Genomic DNA, 13,301 nt, shown 5'->3' with positions numbered 1-13,301 from the left:
AAATAATGCAGGGGGGCTGGGCAAAGACGGGACCCGAACTCTTCTCTCTCACTGCCAGGGAGAAGGGGCGTCTGTGCCCTGCCGCCTCAAAAGGGGAACACACAAAAAAAAAGAAATCATACGACAGAAAAGGGCCTTCAGACTAAATCCTCAGACCTTTTCTTCATCCGCAGTCTCCTCCCTGCTTTGATTGGATCATATATGCTTCCATCCTCATCCTCTTCTTCGTCACTGCGTCGTGCTGCAACCGTACCTGACCCTGGCGTCAGATGACTGCTCTCTTCATGCTCCTGGCTTTGTATTGCTCTCCCTTCCCGTCTTCTTGCCTTGTTGCTCGTCTTACTTCTCATTTATAACATGGTGATTTGTTTCATGTCTACCTAATGTTATTCACCCCCCCTTCACCTTCCTGCTGTATTCTCTTCATGCTGCAGTGTTTATGAAACAGAGAATGGAGAGTTGCGGTGCCAATGGCAGATTTATCCAGAGGCGAAGGTCTGCCATCTCAAAGACTCAGAGGATTGAGGTTGAGCTTTGCCTCCATTTGCCCTAAATGTAAAGAGGGCAACAGAAAGCAGTGTAGTGGACTGTGAACCGCATCAAATCCCCCTTCGGCGCAACTTCTCACCCCTTCCCACACAGTTTGATTGGCTCGTCCGCCAACTGGGAAAGTTTCCCGATTGTTCGCTGGGGAAATTAAGTTTTTAAGCCTATTGAAGGTGATCTTTGCTCGTTCAAAAGTCCATTTGAATGTGTCCTTTTGAAAGGCCCAGATAATTGATTCTCCATATTAGTGGTGGAGAACGGTGCGCACAACGGTTTGGTCCATTTGACTGTACTGCCAGCAGCTTGCACCTGTTGTGTAGTGGTAGGTACATACAGTATGTGCATACTGGTTGTTTATGACTTCCAATGTCAGAGTTGTGGGACTTGTACTGTAGAGTGTGTGCTAAACGGTGAGTTCATGTCTTCTGCCTGCGTTTTACATGCTAGATAGTGGGACACTAATGCATTGCCCGTTTCTCTTTTCCTGCAGGCGCTTGGAAGTTTATACTTTATCCACGAATCTTTGAAAAACATCCAGCAGTATGATTTCAAAGGTAAGCAGTCCTCCACACACACACACACACACACACACACACACACACACACACACACACACACACACACACACACACACACACACACCCCCCGCCCTCTTGAAATGCCCCCCCCCCCCCTCCTCATCCCACCTTGCATATCACACATACCAGGCTATTGCAGGCTATTCCCCACTTCCATCAAAACCAGAAAGGTAAGATTAGCTTTGATGATAATGTAAAAGGAGCGAGGACAGAATGTGTAATGCTTATTAATATTGGGATTTAATTCATAAGATTTCGGGCCTACGGTAATGGCGTGTACGGGGTTATTGGACAGTTACGGCGGTCTCATCAGCCTGCCGTGTCAGAGGGCCCGGGGGTGCGACGACCGCGCTAATTAAAAAGGGGATATAGATGTTGAGGCGCCTCGTCTCGCTATTACACCCGAGTCAGCATTAGCACCATTCACCCCCAGTGAAGGACAGGGCGAGGGGGTTGAGAGGGGAGAAGACCATTCCACCCCTTCATACACATGTATGTATGTATGTATGTACACACACACACACACACACACACACACACACACACACACACACACAGAGCAAGTAGTTGGAAATGTACTGAAACACAAATACATGCATACCAGCGATAGAGATCTGTTCTCATTTCAGTATTACAAATAGAATGTATACTGAAAGTGAATTTGACGTGAAAAACATCTCTTCGTTGTCATTGTCTTGATTGGTTGGATACACAAAGTTTGTTGTGACACAAGTTTCTCAGTTATAGAATAGTTTAATGAAAATCTACCTATTTGACTTGATAGTGGATTGTCCTCAAGCGTGACACACGCATCGTTCCTTTCCCTCATACACTATTTACACACGAAACACACACAGTTTACTTGTGTTCCTCGTCATACGTTTAGCATCCATATGTAAAGATGAGCATGTGCTTTCTGCAGGCAAAGCCACCTGCTGTCCATAAACGTGTCCGATAATATTTTGAGAAATTTCACTTTGCTCAAATTGCTTGGAGTAAAGGAACTTCTCGGAGATCAAAGGCAAGCGTACCACGTGGCTCCATGTCCTAAGTGGTGTGGAGAATCTGTTGCTTCCCTTCTTGGCAGGGTCAACTGCATTTCTCATCCCAGCCAGCAGGTGGAGCAGTTGTCTGAGGAAGGTCTGGGGAGGTGGGGGGGGGTGCCTCCAATCTACTGGCATTAGGAGATTTTGACTCCCTCAAAAAGATTAAACTTCTTTTTATAATACCCTCTTTCTCTTTTCCCTTACACTCATAATCCCCAACCCCCTCTCCTCTCTCTCTCTCTCTCTGTCTCTCTCTCTGTCTCTCTCTGTCTCTCTCTGTCTGTCTTCTGTTCTCCCGTAATGCTCTCTCTGTCTTCTCCCTCCCTAGCCAAGAAGTTCAGGAAGGTGGTTGGGAAGGAGAGCTGCTCAGAGACACTAGAAAGCACACCAATGCTGGAGAAGGAGAAGTTTCCACAGGACTACTTCCCAGAGGTGGGTGTTGCGATCCTGCCACTTAATTACTGATTGGTCGACCGACTGACAGGATCAGTGTGTGATTGGTTGCCCATGTTGTCAACACTGATGACAGCTTTCCGTTTAAGGCTTTGGCTTGGACTTGGATTGACAGGCATAAACATGAAAAGGTGAAAAGTGTCATTAAACAGATCATATGGCCCTCATAACCTTTCAATGGGAAGTAAATAAAGTTGCTGAATTAGTCCAATTTGGCAGTGCTATTTATTGCCCTTTTCACCACACAAATCATTTTATTGAATCAATTTAATATTGCATATCCTGATTGAAAATAGCACACCGACAGAATAAATCTGGGAATGATTTATTTTATTTTCTGCCAACAAAAGTTAAAAAGCACCTCATAAAGCATTCTAACTCGTGGGTCTGTTTTGATTTGTCCCGACATCCACTATGCTGAAATGTACATAATGGAATGTACAGTAATAGAATTTCCTTTTCCATTTTTGTATTGATTTTTCATAAACTATTTCAGCTTCTGTTTTCTCCCCCTGTTTTTTTGTGTCCTGTTTTCCCTTTTTTCTTTCTTTTTTTTTTACTGCAGTCCAATTTTTCCCTCTCTCTGCACCAAAGAAGAAGAAATCAAACCAACGCTTGGCTGAGTTGAATAGTAAAAAAAAAAAACATCAGATTGCAAAAACATGGAAAAGCCCCTTTGTGTTTGGCCGCTGTGTTTCCTGCGGAGCAATCTCTGTTGGCGTGCTGTTGTGTTGTTGTTCCGTTTCCGTGGTTTCCCTCCACCGGGGGGCCCGGCACTGCGAAGGTAGCCCAGCGCTGAGTGGAGCCGTTCTGATATAGTAATAAAGACCACGACCGCCCCCCCGTGTCATCCCCGCACTCCTCGCTCATCTGTCAACCATGCTCCGGCAGCCACCTCCGCAAATATATGCAAAAGAGATGGATACGGCCCCTTCACACACGTCCCCCAATTTCCGTCTCTTTCACACACAAGAACGACCCCCCCCAACACACACACACACACACACACACACACACACACACACATGCACACACACATATGCACACACACATATGCACACCCATATGCATAAACTTGCATGTATACATAAACACACACACACACACACACACACACACACATATGCACACCCATATGCATAAACTTGCATGTATACATAAACATTCAACACACACACACACACACACACACACACACACACACACACACACACACACACACACATACACTTACATGTGTGTGTAAACATTCAACACACACTCACACGCTCCAAAGCAGCAGGCCTTCTCAGCGTTGCATCTTGTTACGCTATTTTGAAGATGATCTAAAACCAATTACATTGATTGAGGCACAGAGCCATTTAAAATGATTACAGCAAACTGTTGTTCTGCGCGCGAACGAGAAACAAAAACACACACACACAAAACAAAAACGAAGCGGGAGTGATATAGGGTGGAGGGGGGCAGATGAGAAAAGTTTTGCCCCCCGTGATTTATCCCTCCTTCCCCCGCTGGGTTATGAATCTGGGATGATGCTCCCGGGAGCAGCACTCCAGATAATGTTAGCCCATTTAAAAAGAGCAGATTTGTGTAGTCTATCAGGATCCCCTGTTTTTTTTTCTTCCTTTCTTTTTTTTTTCTCCCCCCCTTTCTCGTTCCCTCCTCCTCCTCTTCCTCCCGGTCGCTCCGTAGTGAGAAATTGGTTGTTATCATAGATCACAGATACTGCTCAAACCTCTTATGAAAGATGAATTAATTTCACTAATGCTTTAATGCAAAGCTCTCATGAGGGGAGGCAGGCTGGCGATAACCCCTGCCTCGTCCCCGCTTCCTCCGTCTGTGATTTATGCCCTCTTTTAGTAGATGAAACCGCCTAGATTTGCCATCCATCTGCAGCTTTGAGGAATCCTATTATGGGGGGGATCTCGGATGGGATGGAGCGGGACTCGGCGAGGGGACCCGAACCGGTTCCTCGCTGTCCCTTCAAGCTGCTGGGCCCGACAGTTAACATGGTCGCATCGTGCGTTTGTTTGAGGCAAACGTGCGAGAAGACATTCAGCTCATCAAACCTCATCCATACGGGCCAAGTGGAGGTCTAGTTTAAATGTCCCCTAATTATTTTTCAATTCAAGTCAAATTGGATCTGTTTTTGAATGGCACGCAGTATTAGAGACGCCCATTAGAGGCCACCAAGACAGGTTTTAGATGCCATGTGCAAGAGGAGACTGCTTAGGAAGACGGAGGTGAGGCTGATGCGTGGATCACCATGCCTGTGTGTTATCTTTACAGTCCTCCATTAAGAAAGTGTCAGCAGGCAAGCTGCTGATGACATCATGTTGGGGGGAGGGAGGGGGGGTGGTTGTGTGTGTGTGTGTGTGTGTGTGTTGTGTGTTGCAATGCAGTTTAAAGACTAGAATAAGGAACAAGAGACAAGATGCCACTTACAATGTTGGAGAGCACTTGAGGCAGGGTGCAGTTTGCACATACGAGATGTCTGTTCTGCATTTGTACGCATGGTGTACAGTTTGTGAATATACTTTAACGCCCCACCCCCCCCCCCACCCCCCACCTCGAGGTGCAGGTGCACTTACGCAGATTAATTTGTAGACCCACACATAAGGACCTCATATAATGGTGAATAAGGACAACAGCCACTACTGAATAAAAATCTACATGCTGACATACTATAAATTACTTTGGTTGGTTTTATTGGAAATAAATGTTCTTTCATGGAATCAATCTGATGTGTATTTGTATCATAACAATGTATGTAAGTTGAAATAAATGGGTCACCTTCGCCACCCCAGGGGAGAGAAGAAAAAAAAAATGAAATTTTAAACTCGAGTGTATCCTATAATGCAGCCCTACAGTACCTGTGACCTGCGTGGCCCTATAGGTTGAGTCTGGTTGAAATGACAGCGGTTCTCCACGTCCCCGCATGTAAAAGGCAGGTCCTCTTCCACAACCCCACCATGAGTTCTAAGCTCTTAAGTGAAGAGGAAAGGGGGGATGCAGGAACATTAAATGAAAAGCGGAATCAGAGGGAACTGGACAAAATAGCCGGCACATTTCTTTTGAAAGGTTGACGTGATGGATTCAACAGGCCTGTCGTTCCTCATTGTTCCGTCAATCTTTCCAAGCCCCCCACCACCCCCGCCACCACACACACACACACACACACACCCCTGAATTCCCTGTGGACCTTAATATATTTATTTCTTTGGTGCAGTAATACATACCCCCAAAAACCATTGCATCATAAGGATTTGTCATTGCCTTATATAAATAAAGTATACGACCCAGACCTTAATGTGCCCTTGCTATTGATTGTTTTACACAGCCGTGGAAAAAAACAGAAAGGGAGAAAATGGCCGACAGGCTGTATATCAACATCCGTATGAGTTTGTATTTGTTGTTTGGCACCATGACTGTGTCCATAAAAGCATCGACTTCTCATACCCTTTTAGAGCCCGCCATAGTGGCCTGCGCGATACTGTACTGTGATTGCTTTCAAGTTCTGCCCTCGGAGGAAGTTAACTTCCTGAATGTTTTTCAACTTGGATTTGAAAAGGCCAAACAGGATGTTGGAGGTGGATGCGTAACGCTTAAGGAGTGGAGGAAGTCATTTAAACTCGCGGCGCTCGCAAAATGCAATTTGTCGTCTCGCCCCTAGACAAGACACCTGTAACACGCAGACGTGATTCGCCGTGATGGCCGCGATCCATCATATACTGCAGGGGGAGCTCATGGAGAAACAGATAATTGCATAGAGTTTAGAAAGAAAGCGAAATGAAGGCTTACTTTAGTCACTTCTGTACAGAGAACAAGTGGAGAAGCCTCGGCGTCGCTTCTTAACTGAACTCCACTTTCCACGGTGTGTGAAGTAAGCCTTCCTTCGGCTTTCGTTACAACGGAATACATGTCTAGATGTGTTCATCACAAGCACCTGGTGCCACGATGACGCCTGCCGTGAGATTTCCTGCTAAATCTTTTTGGTATTTCCCCATTTTCTCCCAGTCAAATCGGTCAGAATGGCCTGGTGCACACATGCTCCTTCTGCACATCATTGATTTGGTATATCTTAATCAGAGGACAGACAGAAACACACTCCCTCGGACACACACACACACACACACGCACATGCATCACGCCCCGTCTCGTCTCATAAACCCTGCTAGAGGTCTTCGCTTATTTGATGGGACCCCTGGATGATGGAATAAAGATAAATGCAGGTGTCTGCTAGGGTCCAAATCAATCAGGCTCTGTGTGTATTACATATTACTCACAGTGCATTTCTGTCACAGGGCTTTTGTGTAACGCCACCCCACTCCCTCTCCCCCCCCGTACTGCACCCCCACCCCGCACCACACCCCCAAAATCCACCACCACTACCATCCCACCGTAACATTATTTATGGGGCCTGGTCTCTGAGCTGAAATATAGGAAAGGTCACAGAGTATGCTGGGTGAACCGCATCGCAGGGGGCAGAGTGGTTGGGAGGGGGGGAGGATGGGGGCGGGTCGTTGTAACGGTGTGGCGAGGGGTTGGAAGGGTTCTATCTCCCCTCTGTGCTCGTACCAGTGACACAGCTGACATTTGATGGCAGGGGAAAGTTCCAATGGTCACGAGTGTTGAGGTTTATGGAGTGGTTTCTTCAGTAATTGGGATTCCGTTTGACATAGGCCCTTACAGTGGACTCACACACAAGCACAACACTCTTGTCCCTCTGTCCGGTTGGTCTGGGTGGTTGTTCCATCTCCATATTGGCCAGCAGCCCTGGATGTGACCCGCTGTGTAACGGCTGTTCATCACTGTCATGGGAGGGGACACCGTCACTGCCCTGTGGAAGGTCACCTAGTGTCACCCCTAGCCCTGTGACCTTTACCGCTCCCCCTCTGACCCCACCAAACTGCACTACCACCCTGCACACACACACACACACACGCACACGCACACACGCACCCCTCAACATAGCCTACCTCTTTTTGGGTGTGTGTGCGTGTGTGTACACTTGCGTGTGTGTGGTTGTGTGTGTCAGGGGGGTGGGCGATGATGTTTCAGGGAGAGATTAAACGGTGCCAGACAGCATCTGTGTCAGCCGTTGGCTCTGGCATCAGCTGCAGCAGAACAATCATGATGTCATCATATCAACCGACATAGAGAAATGTTGTCCTTGTGGAGAGTGGAGACCAGTCGATTGTGTGAGGCGTTCATGTCATTGTGTCGTAGAAGTGTGGGACTGTATAATATAAGACGCCCCTCAAAGAAACAGAAACATTTTCTCCTGCTTTGAACTTCTTTGAAGATGCTTGGTCCAATTAACGGTAACCATGGCGTGTCGTGAACTTGCTGATTGGCTTTTTTCTTTTTTTTCCCACATTTCCAAAAATATTTGAAAATGTTATCACCTATAATGACGTGACAAAAATAGAGACACCAGGGTTCATTTGGTTAGTGTTTATTGTGCACCCGTGTATATGTGTGTGTGTGTGTGTGTGTGTGTGTGTGTGTATGTATGAGTGCATGTGTGTGAATCTGTGTGTGTTTGTGCACACGTGTCGGGGGTGTGTGTTCATAAGCAAGCGATGAGTATGGGGTCAATCAGTCATACGTGGAGGAAATGGGGCAATCTGAGGCTGCATGTCAGGGAAGTGATGGATTTTAATGCTGTGATTGTAGTTAATGGCTCTTTAAATTAAATCGAGATTAAATGTCTCTGGCTGGCTGTCTCTGGCTGCACGTATGGGGACCGCGTACGTCCACCATCCCTCCCCCCTCCCCCCCTCCCCTCGCTGCCAGACTCTTCATCCTCTGCCTCCTCACCCTCGCCGTCCTTCCACTTTCTTTCTTCAACTTCGTATTGACGTTATGTCAGCGGCCCGCGGCCAAAAGCGCACACGGTACGCGCAAACTCCACTTATGAATCTTCCATGCGGGGAAAAAGTAATGCGGAATTGAACATACTTAGAATCTACTGTAGTGCACATAAGCATCTTACAAACGCATAAATTTGATTACTGGGCCTATTAAGTCATTCCTCATCGCTTATGTTTGTTTCTAACCCCACTCATTCGTCCACTGATTCCATTTTTATCACTGCGTTCCGTCGATCAATTATGCGGCCGTTGAGACGGCTAACAGAATTATTTTCGTTTTCTTAATTCAAGCACAACAATATTATAGCGAATGCATTTTGTACCTCAGACTCATGACGACTCACAAGCAAATAGTCATTTCAAAGTCACAGTCTTGGGACAGTGAGGTATAATTGGGCACATACATTCTGCGGGGGCAGTGTAGATTAATTCAAATATGCTAATGTAATTCAATTTGATACAGTTAATCTTGTCCTAATGCAGATTGAAGGATGTGAGGCGCAATCAAATACATCTCAACCCTTTAATTTGCATCTGTGATTTTTTTTCTTTTTTTTTAATAAAATTAGTCAATGTGACCTGGCCCGTAATTAGTTTATTCATCACTGCAGTTAACTCCCTGTTGGGAAACTTGGAGAGAGAGAGAGGGAAAGAGACATTATTCAAAATGAGAGCGCTCACATCATCAATTTGTCTCTCATGTAATAACTAGCTTCATGTTAAATCATGTGCCGTTTGAGCTGCAACATCTTTGAGATCTTGTGATTGGAAAATTCACTGAAGTCAGGAGGGATGTGATCAAACGGCTGCACACTTGTTGTATAGGCTGTGTCACATAGCCTATACAGTCACATTCTCTTCGTTGGTGATTTTTAACTACTGTCATAATGGTGTCCATATTTTGGGCATGTCATTATACAGTAGGTGAACACATAGGTGGCGGGTGAGCCTGACCTTTTGGGAAGGCTAATATTTGACAAACTATTGTACGGTGCCAGTATGAATGACTGACCATGAAATAAAACCATGTCCCCAAAAAGGCAAAAGTAACGACACAACATCTATTAACCCATTAAGACCGGGAACACATCTGTGTAACCACTTAAACCATTATTTTATACTAAGGCTATTAAAAAATAGCAGATATACAAGCTCATAGCGTGGCACAGAGTGCTGCACTACAAGCTTGTAGATCTGCTATTTTTTTTTAGAAATCGTGAAAATGTGTGCAAATCTTTATATATATTTTTTTTTATTTTTTTTTAAAAGGAACACTTGTAACTCAAATCTTTGCTTCTGGGGGTCCCTGGAACAAAACATTTTGAGATGGGGTTCCGCGGCCAAATACATCATTTTGGGGCTCCTTGACATGAAAAAGTTTTAGAACCACTTATATTATTGTCTGTCCAGATGAAAGTCTAACAACCGAAACATTGAATAAAGAGCTTTTTTTTTTTGCAAGTTCCAGACGGTGTGCGGGTCCTTTTCTTTGATGTCATTATCAGAGATCCCCTTCAGGACCACTGATATAAGATATTTTGTTCCAGGGACCCCCAGAAGCAAAGATTTGAGTCAAAAATGTTCCCTCTAAAAATATATATATTTTTAAATATTTGCACAAAATGTTCACGATTTTTCAAAAATAGCAGATCTACAAGCTCATAGATAAGCTCATAAATATATTCTTGTAGATGTGCATAATGAAAATGTAGGGCATGTAGGTAGTGCATTGACCATATAATTGCAGCGTCCACTGTTCGATTCCAGCTATGAGATCTGTGTTGGACTTTGTTTTTTATCACTCTGCTTTCATGTGTAAATAAAAATGGCCTTAAAATATACTATCTATAATATATATAAATATACTGTATATCTTTAAGGAAGGAGAGAAAAAACTGATAGTGAGTGCTCCCAGAGGAAGGATTTCATTACCTCTTTACCTTATAGATCATGTGTAATTACCTCTCTCATTTGACCTTCTGATATTTGAGAAAATGCACAAAGGTCCATGATTTCTTTGGCAATAATTATTAACCATCTGCTCTGTACCTTCCTGTCACGCAGTGCAAGTGGTCCAGAAAAGGTTTCATCAGAACACGATGGGCCCTGGCTGACTGGTGAGCCCCTTTCAATCATTTCCTATTATGCTGCCTATTATTTGAATGCTACGTATCCAACCTAATCTTTATGCAGCCCCGTGTCATTACAACTGTATCATTCCCATTTTAAATGAAGACTGAACGGTGTCTGTCAGGTTCAGTTTCACCGCGGATCCATAGCGGATCTCTCCCAGGGAGGGTTTACAAGGTCCAGTTGTCACAGACAGCATGGAGAGGAGAGGGGGAGAGAGAGAGAGAGAGAGAGAGAGAGAGAGAGAGAGAGAGAGAGAGAGAGAGAGAGAGAGAGAGAGAGAGAGAGAGAGAGAGAGAGAGAGAGAGAGATGAGAGAGAGAGAGAGAGAGAGAGAGAGAGAGAGAGAGAGAGAGAAGAGAGAGAGAGAGAGAGAGAGGAGAGAGAGAGAGAGAGAGAGATGAGAGAGAGAGAGAGAGAGAGAGATGAGAGAGAGAGAGAGAGAATCAGTGATTGAGAGAGAGGGAATAGTTGAGTCTCTCTCGGCCGGACAGCATGCTATAGAAGCTGGCGGGATTGGATTAGGCGTAATCACGTTAGTCAAGCAGTTGCATATGACAGATGACAAAAAAACATTACATGCAATTGAACCTGTGCAGGATGAATACAACCGTCTGCTTCCAGCGTAGAGGGAGAGAGAGAGAGAGGGAGAGAGAGATTGGAAGGGGCGGGGGGGGTGGTAGATTGAGAGGTGGTCGTGGGGGAATGTAATCTAATAGAAGGATGACATGAGAACTAAAGAGCTGAAATGGTAACCGTTTAATAGAGGCATGACGTTTGACAGGCCAGAGAGACACACTGAAGAATCGTAAGATAGGATCAGGGAAGAGAGAGATAACGGAGATCATGCATATATTCATTTGTTCAGAGCATGTTGGCAAAATAACCTCCATGAGATAAGACATGTCCCTTTAGCTACTTTGCTGTTTGGAGCACAATGTCAAGAAGAAGACACCTTTAGACTGATTTGATGAACAGGGCAATGTTTATCAATGTATACTGCTATGTCTCACCATTCTCCTAAGGGACAAAGTCACAGAGACCTGTATGTTGTGTTAATTGAGTACTGTTCTGTGATTTGATGTCTTTATTTTGTATGCCCTTTCAGCAACAAAACTCAACACCTTGTCAAAATAACTAGCGCATGCAATTTGACATGGTGAATAAACCTGATCAGCCCTGGCTCAAAAAGTAGTTGAAAATCCATTTAGACATTTATTACTGTATGTTCTGGGTATGAAATGCTTGAGGTTTGCCACAATTGTAAAATAAAATGATCACATAGAAGTTGCTGATGTGCCAAATTGACTGCCATCTGTTGTGCACCTTTCAAATGTTCTGGCTTTTGTTCTATTTTGTTGAGTAGATCACATACGTATAAGTACAAACTAACCACAGAGATCATTTGTATTACCATTTGGTCTTGTACTCAGTAAAACCGTGGACTTTAATTTTACTCAAAAGTGTAAAAATGGACGGCTATTTTGGCAAACGTTTTCCAATTTTTTTTCCATCTTCAAAACATTTCAGTAAAAAAGAAAAGAAAAAAGAAATAGCCAACCTACATGCTGAGATCACAACGCATTGCAACGTACAACACATTTTAAAATGTTTAAGTGGTTAAGAGAACCACTGGCCTCGATTACTTGGCCTGACAATGTACCTGGAGCCAAGCCAATCAAATGAGCTCATCTCAGCGCTCCATTCACACATTTCTATGTCTGGGGTTTTATGCAAATGTCATTCCACCAGAGGTCAAAGATATAACTTCCTACACATTCCTACACTATTATAGACAGTTCCTATCTGTTACTGCAAGTCGATCCAGGTATGTAATAGTAAGAACGGCAGACAACATTTTCGTCATAGCTGAAATAAATCTAAATATCATATTTGGCCTCTGTATTTATCTATTGTAGATAAAAAATATCATAAATAAAATTTTAAAATACCATCCATTACACAGCTACAACAGACTTCAACTTCAATGACATTCCACAATGAGAGCGTATTTTAGTTTGTTAGTTTTTCTTGAAAGGTGGTGGAAATGCTTACCTGTGTCATCTACCTCATTCATTCAGACTGTGTTCTTTCTTTGCCCACTCAGTTCCTTTGACCTGGTGAACATCCACCTGTTCCACGATGCCTCCAACCTGGTTGCTTGGGAGAAGAGCCCGTCTGTCTACTCTGGGACCAGGTCGAAAGCCCTGGGATACGTCCTGGACAGGTGCGTCTCTCCGACACTAATGCTTAATTGAAAACAGCTGATGTACCAGCTTGGGAGCTTGTAGATCGGCTATTTTCAGCATGTCATACCAATGTACAGCAAACTATAAATCAGGCTTCAGTCTGTCAGCCCGTCTCTCCGTCTGCCTGTTATTCAGTCTGTCTTTCTGCCACGCACGCTTTTCTTTCTCTCTCTCTTATATTTTGCCCTCCACCACTGTTCCTCGTAGTGTTTTATTCTTTATGGGGCAAGAAGTGACAGCTGAGACGGAGACAGAGTAGGACATAGACGAGAGGAGGTTCTAGTGGGATTCACTTCTAGTGCCAGTCCATGTGGTTCCAACCACTACCCTTCAAATCTGGATTCTTAATTTGACTCTTGGCCAGTTTCCACCTGGCGTCCCTATTTTGGGCATGTCGTTATAAACTTTATAAAACGTTATAAAA

General features: G+C 44.4%; 1 protein-coding gene across 1 annotated transcript in view; it reads left to right on the top strand.

Annotated features, from left to right (window-relative positions):
- inpp5a (inositol polyphosphate-5-phosphatase A) overlaps positions 1–13,301 on the top strand; it is a 123,362-nt gene that overhangs the window by 48,627 nt on the left and 61,434 nt on the right. The window contains exons 5-8 of the mRNA XM_080450381.1: positions 1,037–1,100; positions 2,499–2,602; positions 10,564–10,616; positions 12,736–12,855. Of these exons, the coding sequence (XP_080306507.1) occupies positions 1,037–1,100; positions 2,499–2,602; positions 10,564–10,616; positions 12,736–12,855 (341 nt within the window). The remainder of the gene's footprint in view (positions 1–1,036; positions 1,101–2,498; positions 2,603–10,563; positions 10,617–12,735; positions 12,856–13,301) is intronic.

This window comes from Gymnoscopelus braueri (assembly GCF_963280865.1).
Source record: "Gymnoscopelus braueri genome assembly, chromosome: 14".
Lineage (NCBI taxonomy): Eukaryota > Metazoa > Chordata > Actinopteri > Myctophiformes > Myctophidae > Gymnoscopelus > Gymnoscopelus braueri.
This window is presented reverse-complemented; position numbering and strand designations above follow the sequence as displayed.